This window comes from Anas acuta, chromosome 2, assembly GCF_963932015.1.
Source record: "Anas acuta chromosome 2, bAnaAcu1.1, whole genome shotgun sequence".
NCBI classification, from domain to species: Eukaryota; Metazoa; Chordata; class Aves; order Anseriformes; family Anatidae; genus Anas; species Anas acuta.
In genome coordinates, this window is record NC_088980.1 from 33,944,215 (window position 1) to 33,964,321 (window position 20,107).

Consider the following 20,107-nt stretch of genomic DNA (forward strand, 5'->3'; position numbering starts at 1 on the left):
ACAGATGAAGATCACAGATATATATACACACACATACACACACAATATACACTTACTACACACCCAATGCAACAAAGGACTAGGGAACACCAACCTAGAGGCCACTGGCACGTTGTAAGCCTCCACTTCAGAGTATGTAGTTGAGGTTGGCCTCCTGGTTGCTGCTCACACTGAGTAACTGTGAGTTCAGTGCGAGTGAATAAGCGAAAGTGTTGCATGAATAGCTATCTACTATTCATATAACAGCCTGATTCTATTAACTAAAAGCAACCAAGAAAAACCCAACACCCAATAAAAGGTGTCCCAAGAAATGTTGATTTGGATCCATTTCTTACACATGCGCTCAGTCCCTTATTAGGAGAAAAGGGAACTTTAGAACAAGAAGGCTGTTTACAAGGATAGTTTTAATATACCTTCCTTCCCCTCAAGTTAATGGCGAGCTATAGTTTTCATAGTGTTTTCCTGTTTGCATTATATTCTAAAAATTCTGCTCATTTGCTCCACAAAAACGCATGTGCTTGGAAGTGGTTTTGATGGCTTTTAGTCACAACCCCCTCTTTGATTGCCACGACTTCCAAAGCAGCTGAAAATAAGGGAGCTATTTCAAGTTACATTCCCTTCCTTCCCTGCCCACATGCACTTGGCTACCAGTTTGAGACACAGGATCAGAGGGAGCTTCAGGCTTCAAAATAACAAGAAAACTTAAAAAAGGAAACACATTAACACAACTTGATCTCCCTTCCCCCTGCTCAGCAAGCTTGCCTCAGTTGACATCCAGCTAGGTCTTAAAAACCTCCAAGCTGTTCTTCACATCCTCAACCCAGCAGCAAGTGCCAGGCCCACCAGGGCATCCAGACTCTTGTCCCGATCACCAGCTGCTGTACGAGATGGCATTATGCAGCTGCAGGGCAGATTGTGTCGGCATTTCTCACCTTTCCATAAGCCCACAGCATTTTCCCTTGCTTAGTACAACAGCCTCATTGCTTGCCTCGATCATGCCCATCTCCCTCTTTCTGCAGGAGGCTCCGCAGCTGAGCTTGTGTTGTTTTTTCCCCTGCACATGACCAAGGAATAACCCAAGACTTTTAGTACTACTAGATGAAAGCCCGTAGGAGCTGTAAGAGACACAGATGGGGGCTCAGTCTTGAATGTCCAGTTAGAGACTGCAACTAAAAGTCACTGAGAAGGGAGCAGAAAGGGGACACAGAGGCAATGAAGCAGTAGGCTTGCAGAGCTGGCAGCAGCCAGACAGCTTCTGCAGGAGTGCCAGCAGACTTGATCTCCAGAGAAATAGCCCAAGAGCCACTTTCCACCTCTCCAATCAAGAAAAGAAAACCCTATGCCCCTAGGTGCATGCGTGAGGAGTGATGTGCTTGCTACCATTCCCTACGCAATGCAGAGGGCTGAAATGGGCCGGCCCCTTGGAAATAAGCACATTTTGTTTCCCTCCCTCTACACAAGAGCAAGTTGCATAAAGTTAGGTCAACATGTGGTACACATATGATTAGAATGTAACATTTCCTGGCAACCAGCAGCAAGCCCAGCAGAGGATCTGCACTACTGATAATGTAGATTTTTCCCATGACTGTCATAAAAAAGAAAATTAAGCCTGTTGATCTCTTGAGACAAAAGCAGCAATCCCCATTCCACTGATTAGCTTTCCACCAGCTCCACTGCAGGGTTTTTTTTATTTCCCTGTTTAAGGAGCAAAACCCAAGGCATACACAGTAGTCTCTGAAAGCTTATACCTTCATAAGGCAAAATAACTTTAAATGAATGACAAAACTGGTTGCAGATTCAGTCCCTCAACTCAAAATAGAATTTCCAATGATGGGATGATGATAACCAAAAGATAGGGACCAGCTTCAACACTAAGACAACTACACAGGCTACCACTCTTCACAGCCTGGAAAAGAGATGGTTGAGAAATAAAGGTCCTTAAAAAAAATAAGTACAGAGGGAGAAAAAGTCATTCATCTACTACTATGCACTCTTCCTTCCAATACAGCAACACTTCCAGCAGAAGCTCAAAGCAAGAAGAGGAGATGGTTCTCCCTGCAACAAGCCCTTAAACCATGCAACTCTTCACTGCAGTATACCATGGATGCTGAATATTTGCATTAGTTCAAGAGCATGTTCACAGGAGCTCTAGATTCATTTTGCAATCCCAAATGCACTATTTCTGGCTTGGTAAGTCCCAGAGCTGCAAAACACCAAAAGCCAGAAGAACGTAAAGGATCACCACCACATCCTTACCTTTATTCCTGTCCTCCTCCCAAGGCAAAACAAATTGGACACAGGATTACACATTTACTTTTTTTTTTCCATCTAACCCAGTGTTACTCTTTTTATGTTCTTTATGCACAACTCTAAGTGGATTTAAAAAAAATAATCATTGAGGACACTTGAACATTTTTCTATTTCTTTGTCTACCATCAACAAGAGCTCATAACACTCCTATTATTGCCTAAAGAACAAGTCATTTGTGGGAGTCCTTCAATTCCTCTCAAATTATACAACCGGCAATTCTTAAGAGATGATCCCTGCTACTTACAACTTCTGTCAAAGCAGGTACCTGAAATTACTTGAAACTTCTCCAAAAGCAGGACGATAGTTTCGTAATAATGTTAATTTTACAAACTTAAAGGGCATCTTTGTTTATAAAAGCACGTAGCTCTCTCAACAGTTGTATTTGTTTTGGACATGCATAAAGATACCAACACCTAATTCCACCCAGAATTTTGGGGCTGCACTCCCAACACCCTACCAGCACTTCTGAAGAAGATCCAGTGCTGCTAGGAGCCACTGGTTCCTCATTTCACATTTAAAACTGAAGTGAGCAAGATTTAACATCACAGACAACACAAATAATTAATTAGGAGAGACTACACTTACATGCCAAAGACACAGAAAAGCTGTGTCAATAGCTTTGATAGAGATGAGAACACATCTTGAAAAGGTGTATTCTTCCCAAGGTCAGGAAACATACTTTGGGACTTGCCTTACAACTTTCTAAACTGAAGATGTGCTTAAAATTGAAATGGCTTTCAAAAGCTGCATTTTTTACCAAGCGATGCCTTGGCAGTTCACTTTTTACGCTGCCAGAGTCCCAGTTTCACAGAGCTACATGGGAAATTAAGAAAGCAGTGGTGTGCAGGGGCTGCGTATTTCACTTCTGGACTTACTTCAGGGCAGTTTGAACAACGGGTTAAGTTATCCTTAGGTTTAAGGAAATTTAGCCAACCATGACGTGTTACTTTAGCTGTATCTGCAGAGATTTGGTTCTATCCACAGACATTTCCCTCTCATGCACACAGGTGGCAGGCTTGCGGATTTCCAGGCCCAACCTCACCTCCAGCAGTAGCACTAGAGCTGGTAACTGGTGGGACAGTTGGGCCCAGGGGACAGTACTCTGCCTGGAGGCCAACACCAAGTGGTTTGTCACTGGATCTGCCCTTAACTCTTTTATCAGTTGACCCTGAGGTGGTGTTATAGCACATCCTCCTCAGGCTCGGGGAGGGGATGGAGTTGAGGGGAAGAGGCAACGTGCTGGAAGGCCAGGCTGCCACCCAGAGGGACCCATACAGGCTGGAGAAATGGGACAGCAGGGGTCTGGTGGGATTTAACAAGGACAAATGTAAAGCCCTGCACGGGGAAAGGAACCCCTGGGCATTGGGCTGCCTGGCTGGAGAGCAGATCTGCTGGAAAGAGCACATGGGGTTTTGATGGAAAGTGAGCTGAACATGAGCCCATTGCATCAAAGATCAACAGCAACCTGGGCTGTATCAACAGGGTATGAGCAGTAGGTGGAGGGAAGTAAACGAATGCTGAATAACGAGGGATGACAACACAGGAGTAGGGCATTCAGTTTTCAGACCTTTAGTACAGAACATTGATAACCTGGAGCAAGATCAGTAGAAGGCCTTTAAGATGGCTCGGGGCTGGAGCACTCGGCCAGCGAGGAAGAGAGCTTCTTCAACCCAAAAGAGAGAGGGCTTTGAGGGGGACATCACAGTGGACTGCCCTAGAGAAGATAGAGCCAAGCTCTTCACAGAGATGCAGGACGGGAGGACAAGAGAAAAAACAGATTTACACAGGAGAGGTCTTTGCTGGGTGTAAGGAAAACTTGAAGAGGGTCATTGAGCCTTGGAACCGGTTGTTCATAAGGGTTTTGCAGACTCCATTCCTGGAGGTTTCCAAGACTGGATAAAACCCCAAACACAACATCGTTTGAACTCACTACAGGCCTTGCTCTGAGCAGAAAGTTGAACTACAAACCGCCAGGGGTCCCTTCCAACCTGAACGGTTTTGTAATTCCATGAAAGTACACATTGCACATCGCAACACTGGATCAAGAGGTTGCTCAATGATTAAAGTGACTCCTTTAGTGAAAATTACAGCTGAGAGATGCAAGACTTTGGCAACCGAGCCTTTGAACAAACAACTTCACAGGGACAACCTGATCTAGTGAAAGGTGTCCTTGCCCACGGCAGGAGGGGTGGATCTTCAGGGTCCTTTCCAACGCAAACCATTCTAGGCTTCTATACTTTTTATTTGCAGTTCTAGAAAGGTAAAAGCTGATGGTTGGTTTCACAAGAAATGCTTTGAGCCAAGCAAGCTGTGTGTATTTTTAGGCTTCTCAAGTTTTTGGAATCACTGTTAGTTCCATATACTAAACATAATGAAATAAGCGTCCAAAAAAACCCAATACACAAGTAACCATATTATTCTAGGCTTGGGAACAATGCACTGTTCTAACACTGCCAAGCAATCCTATGGTGACATTGCCAGAATTCTTGCACACTAACAACCATTCTAAGTATTAGAATATTTCTGATCCCTCAACTTGCCAGAAGTTATGCCTTCCTGTACCCTAGAAGATCAAAACTGGGCATGAAAACAGATTTTTGCAGAGCAGAGCCCTGACCTCACCAGGAACTTATTTCTTACACAAGAACTACCAAATTGGAAAAAAAAAAAAAAAAAACACTGGTCTTCTAACCCTACAAGTGTAATAAAAGCACAGCAATGCATCTCTAGTAGTGGCAGCTGGAACACTAACTCTAAAATAGGGGCAGATGTTTGACATGAGCATCACTATCAACTACTTCAAAAAAAAATCAGGGTCTTGTTATTTAAAAAAAAAAAACACAAATAAGTTGGGTATTTTGAGCAGAAATCTGGAGTCCACTTCTAAAAGGTGAAGACTTTCCCCATACCTTTCCTCTTGATTACAACTCCAAACAAATTATCAGCACCACCATAGTGAACACTCACATGAATAAGTCACTTCAAGTGAGAAATATGCTCATTACGTGCTTACCCAGAGACCTTCGCTCCCACACCCCACATTTTAAACACCTGCAAAAGGTGTTTATTACCTCACATATACCTGTAAATATCACCCCCCGTAATTAAGCCAGGCAATTAAAAGCCACCAGCATAAGCCTGTGTGTTGACTTAAGTGCTGAGCCGGGTGGTCTGCCGCAGAGGTGGGCACTTCCCTGTATCAGGTTGCCTCACCTGCTGCTGAGCCCCACTAGAGGATAGGAAACATGCACAGCTCAGGCAGAACGGTTAAAGCAAACTGTGGGGCCCTGGTCAGATAGCAGAAATCTGGGAAGAGATTTTTCTCTTTTCCTTTTGGCAGGAGAGCAGGAATGCCCCTGTGTTGCAGAGGTCCAGAGGCAGGACCAGGATGCAGCCAGGGGCTGCGCATCACATCCCAGGGGCTGCTGGTGGAGAGCACAGACCTGCTCAGCTGCAGGCTCTCACCCCAGGAGGGAGCAGAGCTGTTGAACCTTCAACCATTACTACAAACAACACGGACAACCTGCCTTAAAGTCCCATCAATCTTGGGGAGGGAGCTTCCCCCTCCTGCCCTCCCAAATACAGGAATAGGCACCACTGGTCCCATCCCCTTCTGCCCATGTTCTCGAACCCTGCAGTTAGGGCTACAGCAAACCCTGACTACATTGACTTCCTTGATGCAGAGTCCCAAAGGGTGGTGATTACACCATCGCTAAGAAACGCAAGATCCATCACTTGGATGAAGCTTTTTGCAATGTAGCTGGACCATCCAAAGCACAGAGGTGACAGGCAATGGAATTCAGTATCTCCAGGTTAAATACCAACACCACAACAGCAGGTGAGAAGTTGACCTTGTAATCAGATAATACTCATTACCAGTCTGTTGTCCAACTAGAAAGCTCCGTTTCATTTCCACATCCAGTGTTGTATCAGGTGTACATGTATTAAACCTGAAGACAACGTAAGGCTGAAATGGAGTCCAAACATAACAGAGGACAAAGCAAGAACTCAAAGTGATCCTAAAGTACAGAAGCTACTCTGGAGAAGCTCCACAGGACATGTCCTGAAGACTGTCACAAGAACAAGAGATTGCCTAGAGACAGGAATCCTGAGAAGAGACTGAAAGAGCTTCAACTCTCCTCACCCCTCTCTGCACATTATAGAGCTCCAAGCATGTAAAAGACTGCTGCAGAGAACAGAACAACGCATTCCCCATTCTCCCACAGAGCAGGGCTGGTAGCAACAGGCAGGAGACACACAGCTTAGTGCTTGACAGAGCATGCTGAGGAGAGAACAGAAAACAAGGATCCCTACCAGAGATTCCTACACCTAGACAGCAGCAGCAGATAAAAGTTATTTGTGCGTGCTTAGCATTCTACCAGCAGTTTTATAGCTATGTATTATTTTTATGGCTTGGATGCTTGGAGAAGGCTTGAGGTAAAAGATCATATTTCAGTATATTTTAAACCACTTCACTGTTGGTTCTTCTTGTAGCTCAGCTCATTCCTGCACCTTCCCTTTCCGTCTTGCTTTATGAGAAGTATCTGCTTTGTGTAATTCGTATTCATTCTTAATTACAATTGTTCCATGTTTCTTTTTTCTTAAAACACAGAAACTCCTCACCTATCCCTTTTTCACATCCTTGGTAATATAGAATAAGCTGCATCATGAGCAGGTACCATTCAGCAAAAAATAATTTTTACACTATTTCTATGACAAAATAACAGAACTAAAAAACACCACACACCAAAAAAGCAAACCAAAAAGCTTGACACAGCTCGGTAGTTTTGATCCAAGTAATAACACAAGCTACTACAGATCACCAGAAGTAGTGATATGCACTGTAAGATTTACCAACTTTTCCTCCTAATCACAATCAGTCTCACTTCTTGTAAAGAAGCTGAATGCTGTCTTACAGTATATGCAAACAGGTTTGTGCCATCTCCACTCTTCTTGCGCTGCCAAATCTCAATGTAGAATGTGTACTCACGCTGCAACTTCCATCCAGAAATCCTTCCCTGTTACTACTTCTGCAGAGAGAATTGAAAGCAGAGGTCTCAACAGAGCTCAGAGACTGTTTTTTCATTTCCGTGGAAGAGCGAGGAAAAGCAAACCCTGGTTAGTAACAAACTTTTACCTTTGGAGGAGTTAACTCAGACCTCCCTTCCCACACATTCCTATCCCCAAAAGCAACCTGCAAGTCTCACAGCAAAGCCAGAAATACACACAATGTTTTCCTTGCTTCTCCGCTCACTCAACAGGTTCACACTCCACAGGCTGGGCTTTTAGTCTACCTTTTTTTATTACAGAGTTCATCAACACTGTATCTGTTTATCTGCTCCAAACAAACCGATAAGGAAATAAGCCTGCAGAAGATAAGTGAGAACTCTTCAACAGCTACCTTCCCGCTGAGCCAGCAAGTGCTGCTTCTGACACCATCTGTGTTCTGAAAATCTGTTCTCTAGCTCTCGATTCACTAAACATGGGAAAAAAATATTTGGAAAGTCAATTTCTTGAAGCAGCTTCTACACTGAAAAAGCTCATTTTAAAATGCTGTAAAGAGTTCACGTAATGGTTCCTTCTCGGGAAAAGAACCCTACTTGGATTCCCATCATGTTGAATCCATCGGGAACAAAGTCTGGATACTTCAGTTTTAAGTCTCCACACTTAGACCTCTTTCTGGAAGGCTTATCATTGTTCTAATGATAAATACACCTCCAGTGCTGAACGCTCACAAGCTAAGATAGAAATTGTGGTTATGAATTAAGAGACAAAACAGTACGTTATTGTGCAAAAGAAAACAGCTCAGGAAAGGGTAACACAGCTTTTAAGTTTTCTGCAGAGACTATAAGGCCAGGGTGCACATTTCCAATGAGAGAGACAAGATGGTTATGTGTGGAGAACAGGAAAAGACATTATGGCAATGTCTCCTCTTGCCTCAATTCTTCGCATCCAATCTGGACTTTGTATTTGATAAGTAAGGAGAGAGAAGGGGAAAAATTATACCCACCCACTGTCACTAAAAGATGTGCACTAATTGTGGTTTTACTCCTCCAAACAATCTCAAGAAGTGAAACTTTGCTTTATTTAAAAAATAAAATCTGTTAATGCACATGTCCTTCAGATTACTCGACTGGTAAAGCAACTTCTCTGTACACTTTATATGCAAGCAGAATAAAAGGAAGATGCATTCCAGAGAAGACCAGGCTTTTATGGAACACAGGTGTTTTCCTAGAGTCCTCAAACCCAGAAAGGCCAGTAAGGGAAGGAGAAAACATAAGTGACCTCCTGGATGAATAGAGAACATGCTCACAAATAAGCCCCTAGCAGTCCAGACTCCAGCCTCAGTCCAGAGCAAGCACTTATATTTACTTAATTTACACATGTGCTGCCTTCCCTCCACCTCCAGTCTCTCCTGGCTGGGCAAAGAGTACAAAAATATCCAATCCCCAGGTACAGAAACTTGTAGGACCTTGCCAAAAATCCTCTTTTGAAGTTCAAATTAATTACCAGGCAAGTTTTATACAAATTTAACCTTAAATGCCTTGAAGTGCATCAGAATATTATCTTTTATAGCTGCACTTTAAGAACAAGCTCTTCAGGGTAAAACGTTGTGGTCTTGTTTAAGTGTAGCAACTCATCAGATTACAGCAGGTCATTATCTGCCTTTCTTCTGCCACTTCACCCTGAACATGGTCTAAAAGGGTTATCTTACCTCTTTTACTTACACCACAATGGTCTGATAAGTACACAGTGAACCTAACATTACACAGAAGAAGTGAACACAAATCTACTTGCTGTGCCCGGCTGTAAAAGTATTTTATTCAGGAACTTGTTCAACCTATGCATAGGAGAAAACTAGCTGGCATGTTTTTCCTCCAAAAAGGCAACCAGAAAAATGCATCGTTAATCTAGGAATTTGTGCACCTGGTTTATGAAAAATCTTGTTAATAAATGCTTGGTACTCCCTGGCCATTTACACCCACTGTTTTCTCCTTGGAATAATTTCATGGGTCAAATAAAGCGTTGCACAAGACTTCAGGATAACCACTCTCTTCCAAAGGGAAGACAAGCTTTCCTTAACACTAAGTTCAGTATTTTCTCCCTCTCTTGCAACACCAGCACCTTCAACCACTACTCCAAAGTGCAGGTAAGAACCTGCCTTCTCTGAACCCAAGGAGCTGCATTTAAGAACAGTAGGGATGTCCTCCTTATCATCAGTAGTTTTGTGGGAGATTTTTTTTTTATTATTTTTAATATAAGCCAAGTATCCCTGGGTGCTCACAGAGCCTAGCTGGTTCCAGTTCTACAAGGCCCAGGACTCACAGATAGCACCGCATGACAAACATGCAGCGAGCAGAGCCAGGAGGCACTGAAATGAAGGCACACACCATGACTGCTGGAACCACAGCTGTAGGCTTTCCATGTTTGTCTTCTATAAAGAGCAAAACAAGACATAATTCAGTAGAGCTTAAGCCAATGCTTCTGCACAGAATGACAAGGTAACCTTCACAACAATGATTACACTAGAACAAATTCTCCCAAGAACATTAATCTTTCTTCAGTCCACTTCATATATCCCTATGTCACCGTAAGGAGAAAGGTGTTGCAGGGTAATGAGCGTGTTTTGTATTTCACCCTTAAACATACAGGAGGGCTGACAGACCAAACTAACCCAGAGACCTCTCTCATCGGTTGTTTCTAGCTTGGCTTTGAGGAGTTCACACCCATTAGAAGAAGTCAGTCTTGATTCAAGCAATTAACAAAGGAGTGATGAAGCAAGCAGATTGGCACAGAGGGACTATAAGAAACAATTTAAGTGAAATTGCTCCAGCTGCCACACACACACCCCACCCTCTCAGAAAACATTAGGCAAGAACATTACTCCAATGTAAGCCCCTCTCTGTAGGTACAAACTTACACTCCCCACCAAGTAACTGGCTGCAAGAAAGACTTGCTTTTAGGAGGAACCATCCCAAGCTTCCTTATAGCACTCAAGAGAAGTTTTGGCAAGGTCCTTCAGCACCAAAAGGTACCAGAACCCAAGGAAAGCTTGACATAAGACACTCCTCTGATGAACTTAATCACCAGCTGCCATTTTTTGTCACTTCTTAGAGAACCTGTAAACTTACCTCCTCAGTGCAGAAACAACAGACCTCCAGTACTTACAAAGCAAAACTTCAGGAAGTTTGTGGACAACCTGTACTTGGCAAGCAGCCCTGATGTAGTTAGGAAATGCAAAAGCACTGTCCAGCTTATCCTGGGGCCAGATCCCTCTAAATCCTGCCCCCAGACACAGGCCCAGGTCTGCACAAACAACTTCAGGACACCTGGGCACAGTCAGGGTGGTGTGAGAGTGGATAATCTGAACTCTTGCTTTGTAACTTTAGCAAGTTACAGTGTTTTGAATAGGTGGAGCAGAGGGACCATCCCTGTGGTGGAACCAGAGGTCACCACAAAAACTGTAGCAATAGACAAGGAAAGGGAAAATTTACAATCAGGAAGCAGAGAGAAAACAGGGCAGAACCCTGTAACATACTAGCACTAATAGCTACATGCATTTAAGAAGGGCCCCACAGGGGAACACATTTTGATGTTCTTTGCCCTGTGCTTACATCATTTATTCCCCTTTTTCTGAACCGTATGCCCCTGCTCTGATACTCACTCCTACCCCAAGCCCTCAGAGGCTACTTGAGGTTTATATCAAAAATAAACTAATCCTCAAACCAGTCACCCTCAACCATTTCTATTACTCCTCTTCCCAAGGAGTTAATAGCTGGTGCCAAGGGCACGACAAAAAAAGTGGCTATGAATTTCAAATAAAAATGGATCAAATGGATGTGGCTCATCTGAGGGGAGCAAAAGGTTCAGTAAGTGCCGAGAAAATGCTTGTACTGACAGCACACACCAGAAGGACAGACTTCAGCAGCCAGAGGTGGTGTTTGCTGATACCCTGCTGAAAGTGTCTGGTTTAACAGCCTAGGTTGGCCAAGTAATGCCTCCACCTTTCTTCTAAGCTAGGAGACAATCAGATGGTGTAAATGAAGAAGTAGCAGCAGGCAAAGTCAGATGAAGTAGGCAGACCAAGAGGAGAACACTACCAGCACTTCAACCTCAATCCCTCTGCCCACCAAGCTCCCTCAGGTGAAAGGATGGCTTACCATTACTAAGATGTGAAAACATTTTAAACACGTACAAGATATAAAAAACAGCAAAGACAATAATCTGTTCTCACAGTAGCCCACTTACTGTAAAAATTATGCCATTTCGCAGAGCATTAACAGCAAGTACACAATATATTGGAGAGAGCCCGTAACTGTAATAATACAAGCAAATAACTTGCCATAATGCCACTCACTAAAGAGAAGCAAAAGATGGGGGGGGGGGGGGGGGGGATCAAAGAAAAATCTGTATTAATTATCTGCTTTTGTAAAGGTTTTGGCGAAGTATTTAAATCTGAGGACTTAAATCTTTAAATCTTAAGACTGCTGAGCCCGTACACCAGCAAGGTCTGAAATGGACAAGCTTTCAGTCAAAGCGAGTGACTGCATCAGGAAGTCAGCGTTCACCAAAGAATCCATTTCAACATTTTTTATGGTTAACTCGGAGCACAGAAATGAAGGCAGTTATCTGAATTGCTTAGAAGGCTCTATTGTTCCCTCTTCCAAAGGATTTTTCCCCAGAAAAGAATGGGTGGTGTGTGCACAGCAAGTGAAAGGTGGGGGAAGGGGACTAGTCTTGGGGGTGAGGAGAGAAACAGAAGCACCATTTTAAACGCAAACGTCTTAATTTTTAAAGTAATTTCCTACCTCCCACTGCAAGTGAGGCGGGATGTTTCTGATCTGAAGTTTCCGACTCCTGCAAATAAATCAAAAGAACACAGTTTAAAAAAAAAAAAAGAAAAAACATTACAAGGTAGGCTACACACGGCAGTGTCCACATTTAAACATTTTCTACCAGGAGAGGCAAAACCAAACACACAACAAAAAACAGATCGCCAGGGGGAATGTCAGGTCAAAATCATCGCAAGCCCAAAAAGCTGTTACAGAGCACTTGCTCCATGTTTGACAGCCACTATATTTCAGGGAGTCTCCACTTTTTTGAGGACTATTTCTGTGTCAGCTTTAGGGCCTTCAGTACCCAACTCTCCCCGTTAGAACCGAGTAATCCCTTGCATCTACACTGGGTTCTCCTCCACCTACTAGTCCTTTTATTACTTTTTATTTAATTTTAGTTCACCCAGAAGATCCTTCAGGACTCCACAGCCTTTAAGGAAGAGATTAGGAGCTTAATAAATACATTTACTCTGATGCTAAGCTCCCCATTAGCCTAACAACAGGCTATATTTTAACACATCTGATACTCTTTGTCTCTGGTTGGAGGGCAAAGGGGGGGAGGGAACGAGCAGCAAATTCATTGTGTTTTCACCCCAAATTTATATCGGTTTTCACTTATCTAGCAAACAAAATCCCCACTTTGAAGTGCTACTGCAGAGCCTGGCAGCGTGCTGGCTGCCTTCACAGCCAAGTCCTTTGTCTGCTCCCTTCCCCCAAAGGGAGAGAACAAATAAATGCCGGAGATGCCGCAAACCCCTCGGGACTCGCAGGAATGTGCGGATTAACCGGGCTTCAGCCGGGCCCAGGTACTGCTGCCTGGCTCCTGGAGAAGGGACAGCACGGGGCGACATGGCCTCCAGGGCCACAAACACGTTTTGGGGCACTAGAAGAGCAGAAAGAGGGGCCTCTCGTTCAGCCACGTTTTCCTTGGTGCTTCAGTTGCTCAATGCTGACCCCTCCCAGAGGAAACCCCGCACGTTTTGAGGGCCTTCTCCGCCAGAAGTGTGTCAGTCGTACACAGGCCAATGGAGTCTCGTGACGGAGCAAGTTTGAGACGTTCCTGTCTAGCGATGAACCCAAAAGCTTTCGTTTTCCCCCTCGGCTCCTTTTAAAATGCACTCCTTCCTTCCTTCCCTTCGCGCCGCCACCCACACTCGCAGCCCTGCAGGGAGCAGTTTTCACATCTCCAAGTGCTCTCCTCCAAAGGCTTCGTCAGGGAGCAGCCCCAGCTCCCTGCTCACAAAGCTGCTTTGCCCAAATTTCCCTTTCTGGGTAGATTTTACCCCAAATGCTCTGGTGCCCACGAGATCCCACAAGAAATGTGCTTTCTGCACGGCAGGCAAGCAGGTCTCGCTGGCTGCTCTCAGCCCCTCTCAGGCAAGAGCTTATTTCAGTACTTGATCACGACCATATAAATAGGCACAAACCCAGATCACACAGCCCCTTTTAAGCTGTCATTTCCCATAAAGCAGAGGCTGGAGGTACTCCATGGTGAGGGGGGAAAAGAGTTGCAAAAAACTTCCTTACACTGGAATATCAGCTGGAGAAACTGGTGTGAAACAGCCACCCTAAATCAGTGATACACTTCTCTGGCACATCCAAGTAATCTCAAGCAGCAACCTGAAGCTTGAAAGTTTGGTCCGAAGTGGAACACAAAAAAAAAAAAAGGGGGGGTGGGGGAGTGAGGGGACACAGTTCATTCAACCTTACAAATGCTGGGAAAGCATAATGCCGAAAAATCCTAAACCACAGAACTGGCAGTCAAAGCGCTCTTCAGGGTGCCTCGCATGGTGTCACACCGGCAGCCCCCCCGGGCTGCCCATGGCCATTTGGGAGGGTTGCACAGCCAGCAGGGCTGCTCACTGGAGGGGCTGGGAGCACGGCGCCGTGCCACGGGAATGGGACACGTCCTGCACACGCCCTGGCTCCACACGCCCTGCATTTCCCTTGGGAATGGGAGCCCGGACATCCCCCTGCCTGCTCAGCACCCAAAGGATGGACCAGAGGCTCGGGAAGCTGTCTGCCTACTGAGCTATGAAGGGTCTAAACCCAGCTTTTGGGGTTTTCTCGCTTTCCACACAGCATCGAAGGACAAAAGCTTCTGGTGCGGTTTAAAGCTCTGCCAAGAGGCACTTAGGGCACAGAAATACCTTGGGTATCCCAAGAGGGAGGAGGAGGAGGAAGGGGGAGAAGCAGGGAAGAAACACCGCCTTAAACTGCTGGCTCCTCCACCCCGCTCGCAGAGCGTGGAAGGGAAGGGGAAGCAGAGCAGGCACAGCGCTGCCGTGCACCTCGATTCGTGGCAATAGTGAGACACCTATTGTACGACACTGAAAGGCCGCTTTGAGAACACTAGGGTGGCTCCGGGATCCCCTTCCTCTGGCGCTACGGACACGGCAACCAGACACCTGGCCGCACCACGAGCGATTTCAGCTCCTCGCCCAGCGCACGGGATCTCAGCCCCGTGGCGGTGGCTGCACGTGACGAGTTTAAAGCCTCCGCGCTGCTGCTACAGCACTGCCAGCAACGGGGGGGGGACGGGGACGGACAGAAACAGAGCTCTGCGCGGTCACAGGAGTTACAGCAGCGTTAAATAAAAGATCACAGACACCCCTGAGACTTCTCCGCTTTGGTTACTATCGGCTCCCATGAACAAATCCACGTGGTTACGACTCTATGAGCTTTGCGTACGTCTAGGCAATCCCTCTCCCCAGGAAGGAGCAGATTAAAGCAGCGGAGGTGTGTCTGCGACCCACGCTGCCCTCCTGGGACCAGCACAAGCGCCCTGGGAGCCAAGCTGTGCTCCTCCCTGCACGGGAACCCGAGGGGCATCGGCACCCAGCTTCCTCCAGAAAGAGCCCAAACCGAACGTGAGCATAGAGAGTGAAGAGCAAGGGACAAAGGGAATCACGCTGAATTTATTAGAGAGGCAACTGGCTCCGGGAGGATGGGCTCTGACTCCGGAAAGCACAGGAACAGAACTCCATGGGATAAACAGGGAAAGGAAAGAGAAGCACGGAGGCACCTTCCTGGAAATACCCTTCATCTCCGACAACGTCAGCGATTCCTGGTGCTTCCCATCTTCCCCCTAACCCTGCTCTCTTCAGCTCGGTGCAAGCAAAGCTCCTTTGGCTATCACACCCAGACAGCACGAGCCCGCAGAGGGTGCTTTGTGCTTAATTCTCTCAGTTTTGTTATTTCAGAGCACTACTTGCAGTCACACCAGGCACCTAAGACCTGAAACAGTCGTTTCCAATTCCACAGAGGTATTTTACCACAAGAGTTCTGTTTAATAAACGCATCACCTGGAGTTTTAATAAAGCCTTAGCAAAACACTGCCAGCATCTCTCATCTAGGTGTCTCACATGTGTCTGCACCTTCCCCACTTGAAGCAGGTTTCTTATTTCATCCCATCCACCCCAACTAGGCATTGCAAATAGCTGTCAACCGAAAAAAAGTCTTGGCAAATGATGCTTATGCTCTGGAGCTTTCAGAAACCTTCAAGTGCTATCTATAGTTCACAGCATGGGAACAGATATTCCCACTTGTTTCCCTTTTTCAAAGATGCCCCAAATGCCTTTTATTGGGAAAGCAAACAGGCTTTCCTGCTTTCTGAGGGGTCCATAATCAACTACTGGGCAAGAACTTACTTTCCAGGTGCTGTGTAGGCACCTGGGTCCAGTCACCTCAAGCCACAACTGCTGACCATAAATACACCTGACAGACACTGGCTGGGGGTGTGGAGGCACACAGCCCTCAGCCTGGGGGACACGAGCACCTCAAGCACACATGGAACAAGAATTTGTGTGCAGAGACAGAAGAGCTGAAGCAACACGAAATGGGGAAGGTAGCAGAAGCCACCTCAGCACTCCCTGGACACAATCTCCTGTATGTAAGCACACACAGCACGCCCATGGTCACCCATCAACACCCATGACCTAAAAAACTCTCCACTTACTTGAGTGCTAAGCACCTCTTAGGGGAAAAATGGGGGAAATCCCACAGTTTCAGCATTCTTTTACATGCACTCTCCTTCTCTCTCTCTGTCCCCTTCAGCCTATACACTTTTTTTCCCTTCAACCTATCAAAACCCTATTAGGCTTTCTTTTACATACTCAGGGTGTAAAAAACACTCCCTCCTCCCCTTCAGGGATAACTTAAAAAAAACAGAAGAGGTACATCTATAAAGCAAAAACCAATGAAGTATTATATTTTTGCTCAGTCCCTCATTTATTTATTTATTTTTAAGTTTCAGGGGTCCCAAAATTTCCCTTTCTGACAGAAACATGCATAGGTATCAAAGCAGCTGTGTTTCCACATGGTCACTGTGCCCAGGCTCACCACAGACCCTTCTCAGCATCCTTCCCCCTCCCCTCAAAAGCTGCTCCTCTCTTTTCCTCAGTTCCCATTTCTCACCAATAACCCCACATAATACCTGATCTCATTTCAGCAGCACTATGAGCTACCTGCATCATTAATGCCTTCAAATTAAAAAAAAAAAAAAAAATCACAATTCCTTCTGACACACGCTGCCGTGGAGTAAGAGTTAAACGTGTCTGAAAACAGATCAAGTGCACATCGACAGCTCCAGTCCATTCAGTTGTTTGAACTCAATACCTACGGGATGGAAAGTAAATGGTCTCCTCTCTCTGCTCTGAGGAGCATGCAGGGAAGGAGAGCTTGTTCATTTCAGCATTTCATCCCTTCCAGGTGGGCACTGCCAGACCAGCTACCTGGGAAAGCCCTGGCACATTACACCGAGGGTGATCGTGGTGCACGCTGCAGCTGCAATCAGCACCAAGCAGCATCAGTCCCCCACACCACAAAGCTAAATCTGGGCAAAAAGTCCCCATCCAAACAGGCACGGAAACAAGGCTGGGGACTCCCATGCCCAAATAGAAAACTGCTGCTAATAAACTGGACTTCTGGGCAAAGGGAAAGGTGTCCCAGTGTTCACTCCGCACCCCGCAGAACAAAAACAGGCAAGAAAAACCCCAAACTGAAATCCACCCTCCCAGCCACACTTGATTAGTTTCTCCCCCTCAGGTCACTTCAGGCAGCTAATGCTTGATCACCCCAGAATGAATCAATGCTTTTAGTGCCTTACCAGTGCAAGAGGAAAAGCTGGTTTACAGGACAAACTAAAAAAAGTCCTGAACTCATATTGATGTGGCTGGGGAAAACAAACAGAAGCAGTTTGTTTTAGTCACAATATGGGGGAGAGGTGTGGGGGGTTCTGCTCGTTATATCCTTACAGCAAAGGCAGGCAGAGCAGCAGCCGAAGGCACTGAACAGCTTGTCCTGTAAGAGGTGCTGCAGCCTGCGCCTGGCTCCTGGCTTCCCGGCGAAGCTCCGTTGCTTTTGGCAAGCTCGGCAGCCTTTTCAAGTTGTTCGGGTCTGATTGCTGAAAGCACCTACCGTGCTGAGAAGTCCAGCTAAATAACGCTTCCCAGCCCGATTTTAAACACATATAAAAGTATATGTGGGTATATTATACCTACTGGATGTTACATACATAATCGTGGTATAATGTAAATATACTTCTATAATCTTTTTTTTTTTTTATTCCTAACAAGTAGTGCTGAAAAATACAGCAGCAAGGGGTCACAATCCTTGCTTAAAAAGAAGGTATGCTGAATTTCTGTTAAAAGTACTCAGTGATATGCAAACCTCCGTTTGTCACTTCAGTTCTGGTAAGAGGTAATTAACATTGAGTGCATCCTACAAGGCACACCGGTGATACCTACTGTATTTTATCAAATTTAGCCATTAGCTTGGGAACCAGAAAGTCCATCTTAACACCTTACCTGTCTAAGGAAGGAAGATGGTTTCAGATACATACTTGTTAACAAACTACCTCTTTGTGCTGTTTGTTTTTTTGTTGTTGTTGTTTTTTGTTTTTTTAAACTTTTGTGGGTTTTTTGTTTGTTTCATTTGTTTTCTCTGTATGTTGTTTATTTTGTTTGTTGTTTTTTTTTTTAAAAAAAAAAGAAAAACTTTCTGACCCAGACAGTAGAATATGTTAAGAAGTGTTGCTGCTCCATTTCAGACCCAACTCCACAAACCAAGCAGACAAAGCTCGGCTGAGCCCTGAGCCACAGGCAAACTGCAGTAACGCTTCACTTGGTGTTGCCTCACTGTTTCACCACACACCTGAATTTAAAAGCACTGTTCTACCACTCAAAATAAACCTTTTTTTTAAATAGTATCTGAACTTTTTCTCCTCAAAGCTCATGCAAAACATAATGGTTGGATCCGACCACCCGTCCCATCTCATCTTGAGCACACAACCCACTGAAGCAGCGGCTTTGGGAGGCGTGTTATCTAGGCACTCAACACGAAAATCTGCCTCTTGGATTACCTCACAGATTCCTCTGCGCTGATGATCAAATTTCCTCCCAGCATCTGCAAAACATCGCCTTCGCTTACTGCTTGCCACCAGAAGGAGCAACCGGAGCTGCCTGCACGGCTCAGTGCTCGGAAGCCACCAGCCAAATGACCAGACACTGCTCAGCTCCCATTTCGGGGTAACTCACCCCAACACGTGGAAGAGGCTGGATATTTGTGGGCAGGAAATACCCCAGGAAGCACAACCAGAAGGTTTAACACCAGCACATCCACGTCACAACATACACAGTAGGTAAATCAACCAGTGCACTTGCACGGATAAACCAGAGAATAAGTAGGCTTTCACCCACCCCACAACCATTTGCTCCATAATTTTGTTTTTATGATTGTTCACACCACCAATTAGACTAAAAGCTTACGTTCGTTATTTGTAAATTCCCACAAGCAGTCCATAAAGACATTTTTAAAAGAGAACTGTGGAGATTCTGCCATTACCGCATTACTGCTGAATGTCTCGTTTGAAAAAAATTCATTTTCCAGGTGTTGTTAATGACTGAAGGCTGTTAAGATTTCTGTTATTTAATTAAAGAATTAAGCACTGCTCCAAAATTAATAGGAAATTCCAATACCTTGCAGTAGGAAAAGACTTCATCTACCCTTAGCTTGGTGGCTTCCAACATTTTGAGCCTTCTCTCTCAGTTTCTCCAAAGCCTTTGGAGAAACTGAAAGGGGGTGAGGGTAAGGGGGGTTGTTTTATTTAAATGCCAGAGTTTCTCTTTCCCTCTTAGAGCAGGGATCCACATCCCTCAAACACTTGTATTACTGAGCTGACTTTGCTGACCAGCCATTTTAGGGCTACAGTCACCTGCCATTTATTCTCTCACCCCACCACTAGCTTGTAGTTAACTGGGATGTGGATAACACTGAGAACACTCAGGATGAATATGAAGAACCAAAAACACCTTTAAATGTAGTAGTGCTCCTAAACAAGTGAAAGATTGGCTACTCACTACCCTACCCAAACTGAATTAATAATCCCTTAATGCCTGAACACAGCATCCACTCTCCTCCACCCCCTTTTTTCCTCAGCCATCAGAGCAGCCAAAGGCTCCCTCTACACCCTTGCCTATTTTCCTGGTGTCCATAGGGCTGCTAGCTGAAGCAGCCAATATTTCCAGACTTATTACAGAGTTTTACCCCAGCTGCAAGCCTGAAGTTTGCACGTGGCGTCACTGCAATACACGGCCACACTCAGGGATGGGGAGCTCTGCCCAGGGAAAAAAGCTTGTTGTTTAATTTTCAATGAGTTGAGCTCCTTTTCACATGCCAGGAGGGAGAAAGAAATAGTGTAGGGGATTTCAGAGCCATTTCTAAAGGAAAAAGGGGCAGCAAGACTTGGGAATTGGGAAGCCAACAAGATGTTTTGTCCCCCAAAGTGGCTGCTGGACAGCCCTCAGTGCTTCCAGCCTCACGCCTTCCTCCACCCATCTCCTTCAGGTGTCCAACAAGGGCACATGTTTCAGTGGAGTAAGTGACACAGATTTCATGAATGATGTGGAAGCGTTGGCAACTTTTTCGGAATGGGAGGTAGGGCACCAGATTACATCTCGCCT

At 45.3% G+C, this 20,107-nt stretch overlaps 1 protein-coding gene across 3 annotated transcripts in view; it reads right to left on the bottom strand.

Annotated features, from left to right (window-relative positions):
• The window catches only part of IGF2BP3 (insulin like growth factor 2 mRNA binding protein 3), a 110,322-nt gene that overhangs the window by 74,385 nt on the left and 15,830 nt on the right, over window positions 1-20,107 (bottom strand). For all 3 annotated transcript variants that reach the window (XM_068674186.1, XM_068674188.1, XM_068674187.1), the window contains one exon: window positions 12,120-12,168. In XM_068674186.1, the coding sequence (XP_068530287.1) occupies window positions 12,120-12,168 (49 nt within the window). The remainder of the gene's footprint in view (window positions 1-12,119; window positions 12,169-20,107) is intronic.